This window comes from Canis aureus, chromosome 15, assembly GCF_053574225.1.
Source record: "Canis aureus isolate CA01 chromosome 15, VMU_Caureus_v.1.0, whole genome shotgun sequence".
In the NCBI taxonomy this organism is placed as follows: domain Eukaryota; kingdom Metazoa; phylum Chordata; class Mammalia; order Carnivora; family Canidae; genus Canis; species Canis aureus.
The window spans coordinates 53,104,986-53,125,516 of NC_135625.1; the positions used below are offsets into that span (position 1 = coordinate 53,104,986).

The 20,531-nt window shown below is 58.8% G+C and overlaps 3 protein-coding genes across 5 annotated transcripts in view; 2 read left to right on the top strand and 1 right to left on the bottom strand.

Moving 5' to 3' along the window:
• LOC144284804 (adenylate cyclase type 1-like) overlaps nt 1–20,531 on the top strand; it is a 414,796-nt gene that overhangs the window by 354,960 nt on the left and 39,305 nt on the right. The gene's annotated exons all lie outside the window — the stretch shown is intronic.
• LOC144284801 (adenylate cyclase type 1-like) overlaps nt 1–20,531 on the bottom strand; it is a 131,461-nt gene that overhangs the window by 88,850 nt on the left and 22,080 nt on the right. Inside the window, exons 3-5 of one of the 3 annotated variants that reach the window (XM_077849854.1) lie at nt 5,093–5,285; nt 1,832–1,990; nt 1,317–1,458 (exon numbers count right to left, since the gene is read on the bottom strand). The exons of 1 other annotated variant lie outside the window; for it this stretch is intronic. In XM_077849854.1, coding sequence (XP_077705980.1) covers nt 1,317–1,458; nt 1,832–1,990; nt 5,093–5,285 — 494 coding nt within the window. Of the gene's footprint in view, nt 1–1,316; nt 1,459–1,831; nt 1,991–5,092; nt 5,286–19,205; nt 19,887–20,531 lie in introns of those variants that run through there. One more of the 3 variants, XR_013353226.1, reaches the window with a different exon arrangement.
• LOC144284803 (ral guanine nucleotide dissociation stimulator-like) lies at nt 7,169–11,322 on the top strand. Its single transcript, XM_077849858.1, has 5 exons — nt 7,169–7,363; nt 7,744–7,860; nt 9,420–9,613; nt 10,207–10,263; nt 10,977–11,322. Exons 1-5 carry the CDS (start codon nt 7,232–7,234, stop codon nt 11,182–11,184), a joined length of 708 nt encoding a protein of 235 aa, XP_077705984.1. The 5' UTR covers nt 7,169–7,231; the 3' UTR covers nt 11,185–11,322.

Consider the following 20,531-nt stretch of genomic DNA (forward strand, 5'->3'; position numbering starts at 1 on the left):
CAGAGCGAGGCCCCGGAGCGGGGCCTGCAGCAGTGGGGGGCTTGGGGCCCAGCCAGGGAGGGACGCGGAGGCCTGGACGTCGCTGGCTGGCGGGGCGGCAGCCGGCCGAGGACCAGCGCCAGAGACCCCCAGGGTCCTGCCCCGCAGGCCCCACCTGCCTGGGTGACTGCTGCTGTGCTGGGGTCCTGGGCGACCCCTCGCCCGTCCCTCCTCCAGGCCCGTGAGGGCTGCCCCTGCTTCAGGAGTGAGCTCAGGGAGCCCCTCGGCCGTGGGCCCCAGGTCACAGGGCCTGCACAGCCCCAAACCACGGACACGCAGGACGGAGAAGCTTCAAGCTCTGTCTCGCAGCCGACCTGCTTATGTCCTGAAGGAGCACCAGGGCCGCTGGTGCCCCCCAACCCCGCCTGTGCGCCACAATCCCCACCTGTGCCCCCAGACCCTGCCTGTGCCCCACGGCCCCACCTTCTGTGCCCCCGGCCCCTCACTTGTGCCCCCCACTACTCGCCTGTGCCCCCATCCCTCGCCTGCGACCCCACCCCTCGTTGTGCCCCGCGACCCCTGCCTGTGCGCTGAGACCCCGTCCTGTGCCCAAGGACCCCACTTGTGCCCCGTGGCCTCCCCTTCTGTGCCCCCCGCTTCTGTGCCCCTCGCCCCCCTCCTGTGACCCACATCACCCGCCTGTGTCCCCCGACCCCAACCTGTGTCCCGCACCTCCTGCCTGTGCCCCCAGCCCCTCGCCTGTGCCCCCCGCCTGTGCCCCGCGAACCCCGCCCATGCCCCGCATCCACCACCCGTGCCCCCTGCCCCTCACCTGTAACCCGCATCCCTCACATATGTCCCATGGCCCCCCCTTCTGTGCCCCCTGCCCCTCGCTTGTGCCCCCCACCCCTTGCCTGTGCCCCATGCCTCCTGCCTGTGCCCCGCGAACCCCACCTGTGCCCTGCGCTCCCCGTCTGTGCCCTGAGACCTTCCTCTGTGCGCTGAAACCCTCGACTGAGCCCTGGAAGAACTAGGCCCCCTTAATCACACTCAAATCCGTTTCCTTGGGCACACAGCCCTTGAGGGCCCTCTATGCGGGTCACAGGCCCTCCCACGTGCACGGCACCCTCAGCCCTCAGCAGCCCCACCACTAACGTGACATGCTAGAGAGGAGTAGAGGCCCAGGAAGGTCAGTGGGGGGGGGCGGTTGCAGGGTGGCCCCGCCCCCAAGAGGACCCCAGGCTCCGCCTGGGGGTCCAGGAGTTCGTCCACCCCGAAGGCCTGGCCCATGCCCAGGACCAGGCGAGTGGGGGCCCCGTCCCCCTCCCGGAGCCTACCTTCCGCTGGTGAGACGGCACGATTAAGAACGTTTCAATGTTGTGAGCTTTCAGGAAGCTGTTCCTCTTGTGCCCGTGACCCTCCTCCACCTCGTAGTCACCGTTCAAACACGCCAGCGTCGTCCTCGTGATGTGGACCTTCCTGCAACACAGCAGCCCCGCCATGCCCAGGGCCTGCAGGCGGCGGCAGGCAGCCCTCCCTGCAGGCGCGTCCAGGACTCAGGCTCCCCGTGTCAGGGGCAGCCCAGGCACTTGGACACGCAGTGCCGGGAGAAAGCTGGTGTGCCCTCCGGACAGTGAGGCCACGGGGCCCCCCTTCCTTAGGTGAGCGCAGGGGACGAGCAGAGAGAAGCGACAGCACCAGGTGGTCTGAGCCTCGGACCTCCTCTCCACCCACTGCGGCTCCTGCAGAGGCTGGGGGTCCTGGGGGCCCCCCGCAGGCCCCTCCCAGGTGGCTCCAAGAAGCACCTGCACCAGTCCTTTGGCCCAGAGCGCATCGCCTCCCCTCCACTCACCTGGGCAGGCCGGCGACCTCCATGACGTTGGCCAGGGTCACGTCGTTGGACCACACGTCGTACTGCCATTTGCGCAGGCCGAGGACCCCGCAGAGGACCCTGCCGGTGTGCAGCCCCACACGCACGTTCAGGTCCACCTCAGTGGCCTCGGCCACCGACCTGCAAGAAACAGGTCACGGACATGAGCTGGGCCCTCGTGTACACGCCTGAGGGGAGCCCGGACAGGCGGGAGCATGGGGTCCCCGCCCTGTGGGATGCACGGCCACAGTCAGGTGCCAGAGGGTGCGCTGAGCCAGGTGCTCAGCCCCTCTGTGCCCTGGTCTGTCCACAGGTGGCCCCCACAGCAGGTGTGTCCAACGGGCCTTCCACTTGAGCGGCAAAGCCCAACCACACCAGGAGGCCGAGCCACGGCCCAGGACACGGTGGCCCCGTGGTTAGCAAGTCTGCCACAAGGGAAACCACAGACATGCAGGGCCACCAGGCCGCCACCCTGGAGCCAATCTCACCAGCGCCCAACCTAGGGCAGACCAGCACCCGCCCAGCACAGCAGGTGGCCCGTGAGCTCAGAGACCAACCTCCCTCCTGCTTCAAAACTGCGGTTGATTCATGTGCGCCCACCTTCTTCCTAGTACAACTTGGCCCAGCTGAGACGCAGCCTCCAGGGAGCCCTCCCAGGCCCTCACTCCCATCCCCCAGGGCCATTCGCCAAGGCCTTTGGGTGCCGGTTGCCCTTGCAGGAACCCACTCCCCCAGCCGTGAGGACCGCGTCCCCCTGGCCCAGCCTTCCGTGGCCGGGCGCCCATCACCACCCCTTGAGCCCAATGAGGGCCCAGCCCCCAGAACCACAGTGTTTCGCGTCGGGTCTGGGGTCCCCGCCCGGTGCACGCCCAGAAGTCCGCGTGCCAGCACGGGTTACTTGGGAGTCTGAACGGGTGTATCCTCTATACCTATCGACTCCGCGACCTGGCGAGGGGCGTCTGCAAGCACCACCTTCCTGCCGGTCGCCCACAGCTCACTCTAGCCATCCAGGCCGCGGCGGGGCCTTGGGGTGCTGCGCCCTTGGGGCTCCGAGGGAGAAGACTGACAGGCCCTGCTCAGAAGGAAGCCGCCGTCCTCCCAGGGCCCTGGGCCCAACGCACAGCAGCACACAGCCCGGCCAGAGGCCAGACACCCGCCCTGGCCACTGCTCCTCGCTTCTTCTCGGGCAAGTTTCGCGTTTCCAGAGTCCCAGGCTAAACACAAATACACAGTCTTCCGTATGTTTCTGTGTCAGAAGGGGGCGGTGCGGCAGGTGAGGGAGGCCACCAGCAGGCCAGGAGTGGCCCCCCAAGAGCCCGTCACTGCGTGAGGCCCACCGTGCGGCGGACGCACACAGGTGGCGCCCTGTGCTGGGGCCCCCAGAAAAGGGAAGAGGGGCTCATCGTGGGCAGGAGGCCGGCTCCGAGCTGTGGCTCTGGTGGCCCTCGCCCCCGTCCAAGCCGGGACGGCGCCCAGGACACGCTCCCAGTCTCTGGAGACAGAGACCGGGCCCTGGATTCCCAGGAGACCATGGAAGCTTCTGGGGATCTGGAGCCGACGCAGACGGCAGCCCCTGGAGGCCAGGGAAGATGCCCACTGGCCCCGGGGTGGGCGGCCTCCGAGGCCAAGGTCGGTTCTCAGGGCCGACAGGGTCGGGGAGCCTGGAGCTCAGCCTCAGCGGACAGGAGACACTGCCAAGGGGCCCCCACCGCCCCGAGGGAACGGAGCAGGGGGCAGACAGGTGGCCGATCCACCTCTCCACATGGCACAGCAGCAGCCACACCCGAGGGGAGGTGCAGAACTCCGGGTTGGGGCAGCCAGGAGACGGTCACAGAAATCCCTCCGAGGCCGCCCAAGTGCGGCGAAGGTGGGGCGCACCAGGGCAGGCCCAGAGCCCGCGTGAGCAGCCAGGCGACCCAAGCACGCCTCTGGGCGCCTCTCCACCCAAGGAGACCTGGGGGCGACGGGGGCACCAGGTCCCCCCAGGAGGCCCCCAGCAGTGGCGGCCGGCGTCACCCCCCTCAGGGACATCAACGGCACGAGCCGTCGGTGGCACCCTGGCCAGGACCTGCCGGGGACGCACCCGTGACCGGCTGACGGGGGAGTGGACACCTGCCTCCCCACACCTCCCCCTGCACAACCTCACTTTGGCCCAGGAGGTCCCAGAACGACACACGACGTGACCCAGGCTGTGCTCCACACTGATGTGGCCGCGACGTGAGAGCTGCTGGGCGTGAGCCCCACGCGACGACACACAAGACAGCACGGGCTGTGACACAAGGGGTGACGCGCGACGGGGCGGACGTCACATGCTGACAAAGGACGCGATGTGAACCGCAGGCGTATTCGTGGCACGTGGTGCCCGGCGCTCTGATGGCTGGGACGTGGCCGGGGACACGAGAGGATGCCGTCGCGAGGGGGAGCCTCCGAACCCTCCGGGAGACGCACCTGTGCTACCTGCCCGGCCCTGCCCGCCTGCCCCAGTGCAGCGCCCCCTCGAGGGCAGAGGCTCCAGTGTCTGGATGCACGCTGGCCTCACCGGGGTCTCTCCCGGCCCAACCCTGGCGCGGGTGCAGACCCGCCACCACTGGCAAAGGGACCCACTGCCCTCAGGGCCCCCACCCCTGTCCCCGAGGGCGCTGCCTGGCTCCTGGACGCCCCACCTCCAAACCCGTCCACACTTCGGAGCCTTCTCGTTTGCATCTCTCTCTCCCCTTTCTTGTTCCCCAGACGACGCTGCTGCTGCCTCTTCTCAGCTCCGAGTGTGGATGCTGACAGCGGTCCCTGGGAATTAAGCCCGTCCTGCGGGGCTGCACCCACCCCTCTGAGCTGCTGAGACGTGGGCACGGGGGTGCTCCAGCCACCGGCGCGGCCTCCCGGCCTCACGCCGTCCGTACCCCGACCGAGGGTCCCTAACTCTTCATCCCGCTGCCTGACGGGACGAGACAGGCTGGCTGAGAAGCGGACACGGCCGGCCCGCGGTGTCCAGGCGACGCGCACCTGTTCCCTCCAAGGCCCCTCGGCACGGGGCACCTGGACGCCAAGGCGCGCAAGGCCGAGCACGTGCAGTTCCTTCAGCGGAACCCGGCTGACTCCCTGGATGCCCGGCCTGGCTACGCGACAAAGCGTATTTCCTCCCGCCCCACTAACGCCATCCCGACAATGCTCGGGACGGCCACGGATAAAGAAATGCCATCCCAGCCAAATGCAGAGGAGGGGGTCCCAGAGGCACACGCGCTTCACCATGCGGCCTGGCTCTCGGCAGAGTGGACGGGACAGCGCGGGGGCGGATGCCGCGGGGTGCTCACTTGATGGTATTGATCATGTCCAGGCCCATCTCCACGCAGCAGTGGGCATGGTCGGTCTTGGGCTGGGTGACGACGGACACGCAGTAATAACAGTCGCCGAGGATCTTGATGCGGTGACAGTGGTTCTCCTGGGGGGGAGGGGACAGGACAAATCCCAGGTTAGTGACCCGCCCGGGGCCTGGGCACCTGCACTTTCACCACCAGGTGCCAGAGACCACAGAGCGTGCAGCACGACAGGCAGGGGACCCCCTCGGAGACCAGGGCAGCCTCAGGAAGGTGAGCGGCCCCCAGGGCTATGGTTAGGGTCACCCTGGGGCACCCACCCGGCCCTACACCTGCACTCAGGTCGGTTCCCACGCAGGGGCCCACCCTGCCCGCCCCGCGGCCCAGCTGGCACACCCACACAGCCCCAGCCTGGAGCCAGCTCTCTCTTCCAGCTTCCCTCCTGACCACCCCCTCAGACCGTCACCTGCTGGCCCCTGTGCATCGTGCCACACACCCCCGACACCGGCCCCCGAAGGGCATGTGCGCACACCTGAGTCCTCGTGGCTGGCCTCCACGGGATGTGTGGGCGGCTGTCTGTGAAGAGTCACCCGCCGGGACCCGAGCCGCAAGGGGCGCACCAGGGTCTACACCCTGACCTCGCCACCCAGGGTCATCTCAGAACTGCCACTCTGGCACTTTGCAACAGGAAGAGTGTCAGCGCCCACCTCGCCGTCGCCCGGGGGCAGACTCACTAGCACCTGTCACACGCTGACCCGCTGCTCTAGCCTGTGATCATCCTCGGACACTTCTGTAAAGCTCCCCTCTGCGTCCCTAAAATAGCAGACGGCCTCACAAGACTCCTTCCCGCCAGTGGCTCAGGTCCACGGGTGTGACCACGAGATACGAGGGAGACGCTCTCCAAAACGCATTCAGGCGTTCTCCCAGAGGGGACAGCAAGCCCGCTACACGTTAACGGAAGTCGCAAACTTCACGAAAAACGATGACCTTTTCCAGAATGAACACAAGCAGTGAGAAGCGTGGCTGTGTTCACACGGGGAGTGACGCGGGCGCCCTGGGCCCACGGGCGTCTGCAGCCCCCTCTGAGAGCACATCCCCCGGCTTCTGCTCATGCTGCCCTCCGTCTGCCCAGAAGGACCGACCCCTCCGGCTTTTCTCTGGTGCTACACGTTGACCTGAGAATTCAGGCCAGGACGCCCAGGAAGGACAAGGACAGGGAGCCCTCTCCCAACGTCCCCTGTCCCCAGGCCTGGGGCCCAGGGATGGCACCAGGGGCCACTGCCAAGCCTCGCCCGTGTCCTGGGCGTCAGGATGTCCTCCCAGCGATCAGCCCAGGGCTGCAGGGTTTCAGGATAAGGACGGCCTCACACCTTCTAGGCCAAGACTCCCACACCTACTGTAGGGTTTGCCTTGGATTCAGGAGCCTAGGATCGTGGGAAGCTATTGCCCATCCCTGCCCCGGTGGCACTGTCATCTTCTGGGCCTCCAGAATGAGGGTACCGGTGCCCACGTGTGTGCACACAGGGACCTTGTGGGCCTGGACGCATGGACACACCAAGGAAGAACATGTGGTGGGAGGTATTTCCTGCTTGGGACACCCGCCTCCAATGTCATAGATATGATGCCACAGTGGCCTGGGGACGTCTGGAGGAAGCACCTGCTAGGATAATCCCTATGCCACAGGCAAGAGGCAGACCATCCCCGACGGGCATAACGGCTTCTCCGGGGTGGAAACCTGGGAAGAATGGAAAGTTGTGTCTGAACCCAGGTGTGTTTCCAGGCTGGGGCCCTGGCTGCACACAGTCCTTCCCTGGGGCCTGTGGAGGGGGTGCGGTTGTGTCACTGTGTGCACACAGGCCATTGCCTGTGGGGGACGGGGGGGCGCATTGGCAGCCCCGAGCGCTGCTCCTGAAGCTTCCTCCAGGAGTGGACTCAGGGAGGGGGTCCCAGGCAGTGAGGTCACTTCTTTCACAACAGAGGCCAACAGAACTTGGAACCCCTGCCCGGGGCCCCCACATTCTAGTGCAGCCCCACCTCAGGCTCACTTTCAGGAGACTTCTGCTACTGAAAGATGTTCCCTTCCGGTTTTCCCAGTTTCGAGCCACGCCAGGAACCCCAGGGATGCGGCTGCTTCGAACGCTGGAGACGTTGGTGCCACCGTCAAACCCAACGCCTCAGGGAGTTTTTCAGGAGGCGCCGTAGGGTAATACAAAGCAGGCCAGGCCACCTGTGCCAGCCATCCTGGGTAGCCCCATCCCCTCTCTTCAGGGAAACAGGGATGTGTGGGCAGGTCGCATCCAGGCTGGAGGACATTGCAGGGCAGCAGGTTCCCCGGTGATCCCTTCAGGGTCACCCTGATGTCACGGTGGGCAGGGTGGAAACAGGATTACCGAGGCGCCTCTTACCCGCCCCAGAGTTAACCCAAGGCCCTGCAGCCGCATCCCTTTGCTCTACCTTGGGGGAGGTGTGAGCCGGCTGTGCTTGGTGGGTCTGCAATGGAGTCAGCTGGGTGTGCGGCCCGGCCGAAGCGGCCAGACCGGGCGCTGAGGCCTCCTGCCTGGCTGCCACACACTGTCTTTACAGAGCTCCACATGGGACAATGGGTGGCGGCGGAGGCGGGAAGAAAAGGACATCCCCCACACCCCGGTGGTGATCAGGAAGCAGCCCAAAACAGCTAACGGAGGCCTGCAAGGGTTCAAGGTGAGTGCAGGGGCTGGGGCCACCCGACACCCAGGGCCCCGATGCAGCAGGAAGGGCCCTGGGCCCCAGAAGCCAGCCTGTGCTCCCCCGGGCTCCCCCCTAGATTTCTGCTCCTTCAGGAGTCTGGATTCTCCTCCTCCCCAAACTTACCCCCATGACCCTGCCCCTGCCTGGGCCAGATGCATGCAGAGTCCCTGTGCACAGATTTGTAGGAATATCAGAATAGAGCCTTCAGGGGATGCCTGTTCGCCCAGGGTTTAGCGTCTGCCTTGTGCCCAGGCCCTGATCCTGGAGACCTGGGATCGAGTTCCGCCTCGGGCTGTCTGCATGGGGACTGCTTCTACCTCTGTCTGTGTGTCTGCCTCTCTCTCTCTCTCTCTCTCTCTCTGTGTGTGTCTCATGAACAAATAATAACAACTTTTTTATAATTAAATCTTTTTAAAGATTTTATTTATTTATTCACGAGAAACCGAGAGAGACAAGCAGAGACACAAGCAGAGGGAGAAGCAGGCTCCACGCAGGGAGTCTGATGTGGGACTGGATCCTGGGTCCCCAGGATCACGCCCTGGGCTGAAGGCAGTGCTAAACCACTGAGCCACCCGGGCTGCCCATAAAAACTTTTGAAAAAGAGACACGTGTCTCATCGCACGTGGTCTCCAGTAGTTTCCACTGTGCTCTGCTTTCTCCTAACTGGTGCTCCCAGGAGGCCCCACTGGCCTGACGTCCTTCCCCACCTTCTCCAAGGCTTGAGCATGGTCCTTGTGAGTTGGGAGACTTTTCCCCAAAGGGACACGGGGCTCACTGTACTATGTCTATCGCTCTGCAGTTAGGTTTTGAAGGAGCGCATCCCTGCCCCCCGTGCCACGGGGTCAAGCACAGGGGCCTTGTGTGCTGCACAACATGTCAGAGGCCAGTTGGTCCCAACAGCCACTGAGCCCTTCACTGATGCAGGACTTCGATGCGATTCCCTTCTGTTGCCAAATCACAGGGTGGCGCTGAACATCCTGCAGCCCTCACGCCCTGGGACCTCCACCCAAGGAAAGGTCTCCGTGTGGGCACCTCGAGACAGGAACGTGTGGTCAAATTCAAGGGGTGAAGCCGTTAATGCAGGGAGGTGCTGTCAAAACTCAGCTGACAAGCGGCCCTGGGAGACTGACCCCTCCCACTTGAGATCCTTGTATTGATCCAAATTTTTTTGAAAATTTATCCTCTAAGATTATTTCTTTATTGGATAGTTTGTTTAAGAGACAGGCAGAGAAGCAGGGAGCGGAAGAGGGAGACACAGGCTCCTCAAGCACACTCTGCCCCAAGCGCAGAGCCTGCCAGGGGTGGGATCAGGATGCTGAAACCATGACCTGAGCCACAACCCACAGTCAGATGCCTAGTGACTGAGCCGCAGGCGTCAAGCCCCGTGTTCCTGCTGTGGGCACTCCTGCCACCACCACCCACCCCGTCCCCCGCAGCCACTGAGAGCTCGGGCTTTGGTCTGCGCTCCAACTCCCAGGTGGTCTTGAGGCTACAGTGCAGGCTGCACGTACGTCTCCTCTGTCCCACCTCAGGCTGAAAGGGCCTCAGCCCTGAGAAAGAATCGGATCTGCCCAACCACCCCCAGCCGGAGGGAGCTGCTGGAGCAGCAGGTAGAAGAACTGGTGCCTGCCTTGCTGCGCTTGGACAATCTGTTCCTATTTGAATTTCTAAATGTTTTGGAGGAATATGGCACCCCTGAAGAGGTGCTGGACCTGCTGTTTGCAAAGTGAGCACCCTGACCCTCCACAGCCCAGGGGGATGGGCCACCTACTGGTTGGGAGTCTTGGGGAAAGTGGCTGAACTTCCCGGCCCTTGGGGCTGCTCCTCTGACTGGAGTAGAGTCACGCAGGGCCTAGTCGGGTCCTGCAGGGCAGCCCCTGGGGCCTGGCCTGTGGCAGGTCGGCTAGAGGGGCTGTGATTGTGCTCAGCAGTCGTCGTTCTCTCCCCATGACGAAGCCTGTTCCGCCTCCCCACCGTCACCAGGGTCTTGAGCTGACCTGTTTTGCCATGGAAAGGGAGTTTTGAGTCCATCTGGGGTCTGTATCCTGGGGCATTCGGGGTAGGGGTCCCCGGGGACCCCTGGGCGCCCAGGCCCACTTGGATATCGGCCATGGGCCTGGCCAGAGCCCTTTCATTCCTCAATCATTCAGGAAGCGCCAGCAGGTGCAGGTCCTTCTCCAGGAGCTGCCCGTGGCCCAATGCACAGAGCTAATGGCCCCCCAGGGTTCTGGACTAGTTGGGGTTCAGAGGGTGACAGCAGCTATGAGGAGAGGTTGGGTCCACAGGACGATTCATGTGATGCCCCCCGCCCTCCTCTAGATATCGATACATCATACATACTTGCAAGAAGGAAGGAATCCTGGACCAGTGGGAAATGTGAGTGAGCCCTGGCTCATGCAGGGGAGCCTTCCCTCTCCAGGAGGGTCGCGAGGGGGCTGTGGGTCGGAGGGGCTGCTGGACCCCTCACCCCACACGTCTGCAATTCCTGTGACAGGGCAAAGGTCTGAGGCCCCTTTAGGAAAAGAGCAAAGGAGAGCCGTGGGTGGGGTGCGGGCTTTGTGGGAGAGCACTGGGACCCCAAAGGGAGACCTCCTCCATGCCCATCCCCACCAACCCTGTCTGCCCCACACCTGGGACACAGAGCAGAGGGTGTGGGGAGCATCACCCTCACCAATCTGGTGGCACCTGGACCCGGGTGCACGGCAGGTGCTCCGGAGACCCAGTGAGTGCTCACGGACCAGACGCGCCAGACCCGTGGGAGATTAGAGTCAGTGGAAGGACACCCCCTGGGGGCCCCTCGTGAGGGAGGCAGGGCAGACCCACGGGAGGGAGGTTCCCTGGGAAAGACAGTGATGGTCACACCGCTGGTCATGGGCTCCCACGCACAGAGGCTTCGTGCCAGCCCCTCCTCAGTGAGCAGGCCTGTGGCAGGCAGGACCGCCAGGTGGCAGGTGGACAAGGAACAGCACTGGCCTCCGACAGCCCCGGGCGGGAGGCCGAGGGCCCCGGTTCCTGCAGGGCTTCCCCGGGACACCTCTGTGTGAGGGAGCCCTGTCTTCTGACGCCTCTGCCCACCTGTCCCTCCTCAGCGCCATGTCCTCCTTCTTGACCATCTGGCTGGACTACTATGAGGAGGACTTCCACGATCCCCCAGAATTTCCTGCCCTGACAAAGCTGCTGAAATTCACAGGGCAGTACGTGCCAGGCTCAGTGCTCGACTGTCGTGTCGAGCGCTACCTTTGGCGTTTCATAAACCTCCATCAAGCGGAGTTTGAGGGTGGAGGTGAGGAGAACTAGGGTGGCCGAGTTGGGGACAGGGTGGGCCACACAGATCAAGCCTCCGTGCTGCTGGGCCAGGAGCACTGGGTAGGCTCACACCCCATCCCCACGGGCTGCAGTCTGGGGAGACCTCCCAGGGCTCTTGCACTCACACACGTTGAGCAGTGGGAAGAGGGTCCTTGATTTGAGAGGGACGTGGAAAGTCCGTCCTGGTGATGATACTTTGTCTTCCTGGAGATGATATTGTGTCTTCAGACCCCGAGAAACACCATGAACCACCCCAAGAGCGCGCCCGAGCCCCGACTCTGGGGCCTGCTCCACCTTCAGGGTCTCAGGGGATGGAGCTGGTCCTGGCCGATGCAGCTGAGGGATCGGCCCAAGCCCTGATGCCAGCTGCCGCTTACAAGGTAAGACACGTGATGGTCAGACCTCTCCATCCCTGTCCTGACCCGGAAGAACCACCTGTAACCTTGGGAGCGCTGGAGGCCGAACGGGCCCCACCACCGGTTATCGAGGTCAGCGATGGGCCGGAGCAGCCGCCTCACTCAGGGGAGCAACCGGCTTCGGACACCGAGCAACACCAGGAACCACCGCAAGAGCCCGCCTGAGCCCCAACTGTGGGGCCTGCTACACCTTCAGGGTCTCAGGGGATGGAGCTGGTCCCGGCTGCTGAAGCTGAGGGCTCGGCCCCACCCTGATGCCAGCTGCCGCTTACAAGGTAAGACACGTGATGGTCAGACCTCTCCATCCCTGTCCTGACCCGGAAGAACCACCTGCACCCTTGGGAGCGCTGGAGGCCGAACGGGCCCCACCACCGGTTATCGAGGTCATCGATGTACCGGAGCAGCCGCCTCACTCAGGGGAGCAACCAGCTTCGGACCCCGAGCAACACCAGGAACCACCGCGGCAAGAGCCCACCCGAGGCCGACTGTGGGGCCTGCTGAAGCTCCTGGGCCTGAGGTGATCGAGCCGGTCCCGGCTGCTGGTGCTGAGAGCTAGGCCTCAGCCGAGATGCCGGCTGCTGAGGTCAAGCCAAGGTATCTGGTGGTCATACCTCAGATTCACTGCCCCGACCTGGAGGAGCCACCTGCTTCTTGGCCACCCCAGAAGGAGGAGCAGGTCCCAGCGCTAGCTCTCGAGGTCATCGAAGGGCCAGAGCTGCCACCTGCCTCAGTGGAGCCACCAGCCTCGGCCCCCGAGCAGCAGTTCGTGAAGGCTGCAGCACAGTTGAAGCCTTCCCTTTCGTTGTGCTGTTTCTGTATTTTGTGTTTTTCATAATTGCTTCATGAATTTTATTTGTAATAAAGGATAAGTTAACCTTGTACAAAATTGACTCTGATGCTTTTAAATTATACATCGTGGTGCTTTAGGTCCATTCATACTTCCAAGCTCGTTCTATGAGGCCAGCATCACCTTAATTCCAAAACCAGACAAAGACCCCACCAAAAAGGAGAAAATTATAGTCCCATATCCCCGATGAACACGGATGCAAACATTCTCAACAAGATATGAGCCAACAGGACTCAACAGTACATAAAGAAGATTACTCGCCATGACCAAGTGGGATGGATTCCCGGGATGCAAGGCTTGTTCAACACTCGTAAAGCAGTCAACGGGATGGATCACATCAACAAGAGAAAAAACAAGAACCAGATGATCCTCTCAATAGATGCAGAGAAAGCATTTGACAAAATACAGCATCCATTCCTGATCAAAACTCTTAAGACTGTAGTGATAGACGGAACATTCCTCAGCATCTTCAAAGCCATCTACGGAAAGCCCATAGCAAATATCATTCCCGATGGGGAAACACTGGGAGCCTCTCCCCTAAGATCAGGAACACGACAGGGACGTACACTCCCACCACGGCTACTCAACATACTACTACAAGTCCTAGCTTCAGCAATCAGGCAGCAAAAAGAAATAAAAGGCATTCAAATTGGCAAAGAAGAGATCAAACTCTCCCTCTTCGCCGATGACATGATACTGTACCTAGAAAACCAAAAGACTCCACCCCAAGATTGCTAGAACTCATACGGGAAATTCGGCGGCGTGGCAGGATACCTAATCAATGCCCAGAAATCAGTGGCATTTCGATACACTAACAATGAGACTGAAGAAAGAGAAATGAAGCAGTCGGTCCCATTGACAATTGCACCCAAAAGCATGAGATACCTAGGAATACACCTAACCAGAGCGGTAAAGGATCCCTACCCGAAAAACTACAGAACACGTCTGAAAGAAACTGAGGAAGACACAGAGAGATGGAAAACTATTCTGTGCTCCTGGATTGGAAGAATTCATATATTGGAAAAACGTCCACGTGACCCAGGGCAATTTACACATGGAAGGCAATCCCTATCGAAATACCATGGACTTTCTTCAGAGAGTTGGAACAAATCATCTGAAGATTAGTGTGGAATCAGAAAAGACCCCAAGTAGCAGGGGAATATGAAAAAAGAAAACCAGAGCCGGAGCATCACAATGCTGGATGTCAAGCTGTGCGACAAAGCTGTGCTCATCAAGACAGTGTGGTACTGGCACAAAAACAGACACACAGATCAACGGAATAGAACAGAGAATCCAGAAGTGGACCCTCAACTCTATGGTCAACTAATATTCGAGAAAGCAAGAAACACCATCCACTGGAACAAAGACAGTCTCTTCACTAAAGGCTGCTGGGCACGTTGGACAGCCACACGCAGAGGAATGAAACTGGACCATTCTCTCACACCACCGTACACAAACAGAAACTCAAAATGGATGAAAGATCTAAATGTGAGACAAGAAGCCATCAAAATCCTAGAGGAGAACACAGGCAACACCCTTCTTGAACTTGGCCACAGCAACTTCTTGCAAGATATATCCGTGAAGGCAGAGAAACAAAAGCAAAAATGAATCACTGGGACTTCATCAAGATGAGGAGCTTCCGGACAGCAAAAGAAACGCTCAACAAAACTAAAAGACAACCCACAGAATGGGAGAACATATTTGTAAATGACCTGTCAGATAAAGGGCCAGTGTCCAAGATCTCTAGAGAACTCATTCAACTCTACAGCAAAGAAACCAACAATCCCATCATGAAATGGGCAAAAGACATGAACAGAAATGTCACAGAGGAAGACACAGACGTGGCCACCAAGCACATGAGACAATGCTCCGCATCACTGGCCATCAGGGAAACAAAACGCAAAACCACAATGAGATAGCACCTCACACCAGTGACAATGGTGAACGTTAAGAAGACAGGAAACAACAAATGTTGGAGACGATGTGGAGAAAGGGGGACCCTCCTCCACTGTTGGTGGGAATGTGAACTGGGGCAGCCACTCTGGAAAACTGTGTGGAGCTTCCTCAAAGAGTTCAAAATAGAGCTGCGGGCGAGCCAGCAATCCCACTGCTGGGGATTTACCCCAAAGATACGGATGCAGTGAAACGCCGGGACCCCTGCACCCCGATGATTATAGCGGCAATGTCCACAATAGCCACACTGTGGAAGGAGCCTCGGTGCCCATGGACAGACGAATGCATAAAGATGTGTTCTACCTATGTAATGGAGTATTCCTCAGCCAAGAGAAATGACAAATACCCCCTATTTGCTTCGACGTGGAGGGACCTAGAGGGTATTATGTTGAGTGAAATAAGTCAATGTGAAAAGGCCAAACATTATATGGTCTCATTCTTTTGGGGAATATAAAAATTAGTGACAGGGAATAAAGGGAAAGGAGGGAAAATGAGTGAAAATATCGGTGAGGGTGACAAAACGTGAGAGACACCTAACTCTGGGTAAAGAACAAGGGGTAGTGGAAGGGGAAGTGGGTGGGGAGTTGGGGTGACTGGGTGATTGGAACTGAGCGGGGCACTTGGTGGGATGAGCACTGGGTGTTATGCTACATGACGGCAAACCGAACTCCAATAAAAAAAATCGTTTTAAAAAGAAGGGTGAACCCGCGGCGCCCGGCCCTGCGTCTCCACCCTGTCGGGAGCAGCGTGGGGCGAGCGAGACGCCGGCCACCCGCTCTCCTCCTGCTGCTGCTGCGTGGGCTCTGCTTCCTTTCCTGGTGCTGGGCCCGGGGAGCGGGTAATGGGCCGGCTGCTGCCAAGGGGGTCGCGGGGGGCCCTCGCCTTCATCTCTCTTGCACACTCATGCTTGCGCTCTCTTGGTGTGTGTGTGTCCGCCAGCTGCTCAGCCCCGTCGGGGAGACCAGACTGGGGCTCTTGGTCGGCGCTGCCGGATGTGGGGACACCTTCCCGAGTAGGCCACAGACGCAGCAGGAACTGTCCTCCCACATCCTCTGTGGGGCCTGGTCCTTTCAGGGAGCCCACCGGGTGCCCTCGGAGGACACAGCCGTGGTCTTTGCTCCTGCCTCTGCTCTGCCCGTGGGGCCTGAGCTACCCCAGGCCCGCAGGCCGCGTGCCCGCTGCTCTGTGGGGCTGTCAGCTGGCAGGTTTCCTGGGACCTTCCCTGCGGGGCTGTCCTGGGGGCTGAGGAGGACTCCTTTCTAGGCGATGGTTCCTGCAGAAACGGCCCCCTTCAAACAGCTTGAGTAGGCGGGAGCTGACTCGTCCGTCGTGTGGGGGCAGGTTTGTGGCTCCCGGTGGCCAGAAACGGGTGGGGATTCCTGAGTATGTCCGAAGCAGCCCCTGGGAAGCATCAGGTAGCTCTCGTGCCTTCAAAGGAGGTGCAGACACCAGACGGCTGGGAGGAGCATCGCCAAGGGGGCGCAGAGCTCTGCCCCCCTAGTTCGGCCGGAGCCTGTTGCTGGAGCTGCTGAGGCCCATCCTCAGGGTCCCCAGGATTTGCACACCTGTCCCATGTCCCAGGGTTCTTATGGCACGCACGTACATGAGAACCGGCCTCGATGGTCTCGTCGGGGTCTCTGGTGTGACGACGTGGGACGTGCACCGTACCCCAGCTACTCGGGAGACTGGGGAGCCATACACTCCATGGTCCGTCGTCTTCTCTATCTGACGTCGTTTTCAGTGTTGCGTTTCGGCCCACCCCGCCTGCCGTGGCAGCGGCTCACCAGCGTCAGAGTGGCGGGCTGGGGCACGGGGCCATGCGGCCGATGGCGGGCCGTCCTCGTGGGTGTCCTCTGCCCATTGCTGCCGGATGCACTCGGGGACGTTTTGATGCAAACATGGTGTGAGGGCGACAGAGGAAGGCATGACCCTGAGGCTGGTGTTGGACCTCCCCGCCCCCCCCCCCCCCGCATGCTGCTCCAGTGGGGCCTCCCTGCCTCTGCCATCCATGTGGCACAGGCTTGGTACCGGCAGACGCTCTGCAGGTCAGGGGGTAGGCCCCTGGCGTCTTTTGCCGACCGATCCCCAACAGCCCAGGTTCTCCCCGAGGAGGGGTCCTGGTGTGGGTATAGCGGTGGGGAGGCTGGCGGTCTGGGACAGGCTCTCCTGCAGGGCAGGTGGTTGCGAAGCTGCCCAGGTCGAGGCCATCGCATGGCCTGGGTGGGGTCTCCTGGCAGCCCGCAGCAGGGGCCTAGGAGCCCTCCACCATGTGCCTGGCCCGCAGAGGGTCTGGGTTGGCAGGTGCCACGGAGGGGCTGCCAAGCAGGAGCTCGTGCTCGAGCTCAAAGGCGTAGGAGTCCCGGGGGCCACCTGTCAGCTGTCCGGTGGTCAGGGGGGCCCGGGACAGGAGACCCCAGACCGGCGGGTCCCCAGCGAAGAGGAGCTCTGCTGCAGAAGCAGCCACAGGGCTGTGGGAGAGGGGCCAGGCGGGGCCCCACACAGCTCTGGGGTCCTCCATCACCCAGGGTGCTCCGGACCCCTGCCATTTCAACCCCCAGGCGGTTGGGCATCTGGCAAACATGTTGCGTGTAGGGTTTGGGGGCAGCCCGCTGTTGCATGTAGGGAGACGGCCTCTGGTGGGGAAGGTGCCAGGACTCGGCCCCGACTCCTGCCTCCACGCGCCCCCCACCTCAGCTTCCCACAGCAGCTGCTGTGAAGTCCCGGGGATACCTGCTGGCTCAGGGCTGCCCTGCGCCCCGGGCGCCCTGCTTCTCTGGCTGGGTGTGTCAGCCCTCTGGGTCACTCATATGTGGAATTTAAGAAACGAAACTGATGGGCATGGGGAAGAGAAGGAAAAATACAATGAGATAAAAACAGAGCGGGAGGCAAACTATAAGAGACTCTTAATCGTAGGAAACAGAGTGAGAGTCACTGGAGGGGAGGTGGGTGGTGGATGGGGTAGCTGGGGGATGGGCATTAAGGAGGGCATGTGAAGTGATGAGCACTACGTGTTATATGCAACCGATCAATCACTCCATTCTACCCCTGAATCTCATACTACACTATATGTTAACTAACTTGAATTTGAATACAATCTAAAAAAAGGAATGAAAAAAATCACACATTCTTGTGTACAGTGAACAAAGAACTCTGCATCCAATTTAAAAAGCAGTAATGGGGCACTCGCTATGTGCATCATCAGTTACCAAGAACTTGCTCACCACCATCTTTAAGGTATTAACACATCACAATTTCTAAGCTTTTTATTAAATCAGGGACTTCCGCTTCCTGAGAAGATACATACATACATACATACATACATACATGGTGCAAGCTGAAGCCTCCATCCCAACAACCAGAAAAGGCTGGTTACGCACAGACGTGCTCCTGGCGATAGTCAGGAAGCTGTCAGATGACCAGAGCTAGGTAAAGGATCTGTGCAGAGGACAGAGAGCCCTTCACTGGGGAGGCTGATGCTGGGGCACCATTTTGTCCCCAGGCCACTTGCCGATTCCAGCTCAGGACATCAGCTCCACTGGGATAAGAGGACACCACCACCATACAGTGACACACTGGAAACTCAAGGAGGCCCAGATGCAAGGCTGACGTTCCCACAGGACCTGTGCTTTGGCAAGGTGGGAGGTGAAGGGGACGGGACCGAGCGAAGGTTACCGTGGCCTCACAGTACCTACGGGATAGGCCTCTGCTAGTGAGAACGGGTCTCCCACAAACACAGACCCACCCACGTGGGAGCTGCCAGATGACTGAGCTGCATGGGGCAGAAGACTAAGTATGACGCTCCAAATACCTGAAAGGACTAGCGTAGTGCTTGTGAGGCCTTCCAGTGCTGAGGACAAAGAGCCTGCTTCTGACTAGTGGGTCTCAGTCAAAACACAGACTGTCCACAGGGGAAAAACAGGGACAAATTACAGGGGCACCGAAGGCCAGCTCGATGCACCAAAGAGAAGAAGGGACTATCGACCAACCAAATAAACCATCTGGCCCCCGATTTTCTTTCATTCACCATGTTAGGCACACATCCAAAGAGTTACCAGAAACGTACACGGGAAGGAAAATGCAACCAATAATTCAGAATAAAAATAAGCAAAGACTGTGAAGTAAGTAAGATCTTGGTAAGAAAAACAGGTAACAAGATGGACAGAAGTGGATGCAACAGATGGAGAACTGAATGAGGAGAGTGTAATGCATATGAAGAAATCACATGGATATTCTAGATTGATAAAATAAACTATCTTTCATCAAACATTCATTGATGGCTTAACAGAAAACTCGGATGGCATAGGAAGGGACAAGATTCGTGGGTTCTGAGACAGAGCACACAGACAATACCAAAACTGGAGAGTAGGCAGAAGAAGCAATGAAAAGAACAGAAGACACACGGTCCACAGCAAAAGGCCCATGATACTTTACTTGAGGTCCCAGGAAAAGAGGGACAGAGACAGAAGCAACGTCCAGAGAGAGAACAGCCAAGGATCCCAAACTGCAGAAAGACACCAACTCCCACATTCAAGAGGCAGAATGAAAACACGTGTGCGCTTACATGTCCATCTGCCACCACCTTCCGACTCAGACCATGACCTCCACACACTCCTAGGGCACGTGAAGAATTTTGAAAGACAGCAGTTAGGTCCAGATGGTTTACAGCTGTCGATTCCTGATCCCTGGCTCAGCTAGTCCTTCCTGTCCCCGAAAGCTGACGAAAGCTCCTGAGGTAGCACCCGATGCCATTTCGCCCTCATCACATCCTACCCCACCGCCGCTTTTCTGTCACTTACCAGAACGAAGGCCTCCTCCTTGCTCCTCCTGTACTGTGCTCCAGAGTGAGTGGTAAAAGGCACTGGAACACCACAGAATCCCCTGTTAACCGCAAAGCCTTTCTAAAGTCAAGGCGTCACTGAGCCTGGGACAGAACATCCAGTCTTTCCTTCTTTGCGTTCATTTCCATAAAAAGAGGAGCATGACAGCAGACACACGCCACCTGGCCTAAATTCATCTGTCCTAAATTCAGGGACAGTGACGATGGGATGGTGAGAGTGGTGGCGGTTCCTGCTGAGAGATCCTGCCTCCTCAATCCCGAAGGATCATCAGGGAAGGGCGTCAAGCTGACTGGGAGCCACGCACAAAGAGAACAGGAAAGAAAGGCTGCAGACGGCGGAAACTCAACTCACCAAGGCAGAAAGCTCACGGCAAAGACCTATACTGTCTCTAAGCATGGAATTACCTCAGGTTTGGCTTAAAAAAAAAAAAAGAAAAGAAGAAAAGAATCCTGGGAAATAATTCACACACACTATCTACAAAGTCACAGTGCTGAGTCAGGAGCCAGAGCCCGCCCACTCACACATGCCTCGGTCTGTCTCAGTTACGTATTTTCTGTGACATTTCAAGGAGGAAGAGGTGAAAGATGCTACATGAATTTCCAGTAGACCAATTTTAAGTCAAAGAATCATTTCTCAGAACTGATATATATATATATATATCAGTATAAATATATATATATACATATATATTTAATATTATAACATAAGATATATCGTTACGTAAACATTTATGCAAACTTAGAGGAACAGTATCAAGTTTTTACACACATCTACCCCCTCATCAGGAAGGTAAGCACCTTCCTGCTTATTCATTCCTAGCATGCCCTTGTTAACATTACATGGACTTCGAAAACAGTGTAATTCATCCTACTGTAATGACATACTATAAACATATATAATATACAAACAACATACCTAATAATCATTCAAACTTCATTTCGAAGCCCCACAGCATATCATTTATGTTTACTATTAATTTCCACCAGACTTTACATCACCCTGGTCATAGTATTCATTCATGGGTACATGAACTGAAATTTTATAAACTCTCTCTCCACCTTGCTAAGAGAGGCATCCCAATGGCATTATATTTCATGTTTAAAAATTACCAATCATACTATTAATTTTGCCGTTTATATCAATTGTGCATCAGTACTATTTATGATAACAATTCTTTCTGACCGATTTTCACACTTAGAATAGTAGCCAAAGACACTAAAACTTTAGAAACCTTACGTCCATGTGTACGTATACGGGTCTCTATATGTACACACATACACACAG

Coding starts and splice junctions, on each gene's coding strand:
- LOC144284803 (XM_077849858.1), top strand. CDS start 7,232: ATGTTCCCTTCCGGTTTTCCCAGTTTCGAGCCACGCCAGGAACCCCAG. Junction 7,364..7,743: donor TTTTCAGGAGGCGCCGTAGG/GTAATACAAAGC, acceptor CTGTCTTTACAG/AGCTCCACATGGGACAATGG. Junction 7,861..9,419: donor GAGGCCTGCAAGGGTTCAAG/GTGAGTGCAGGG, acceptor GTCCCACCTCAG/GCTGAAAGGGCCTCAGCCCT.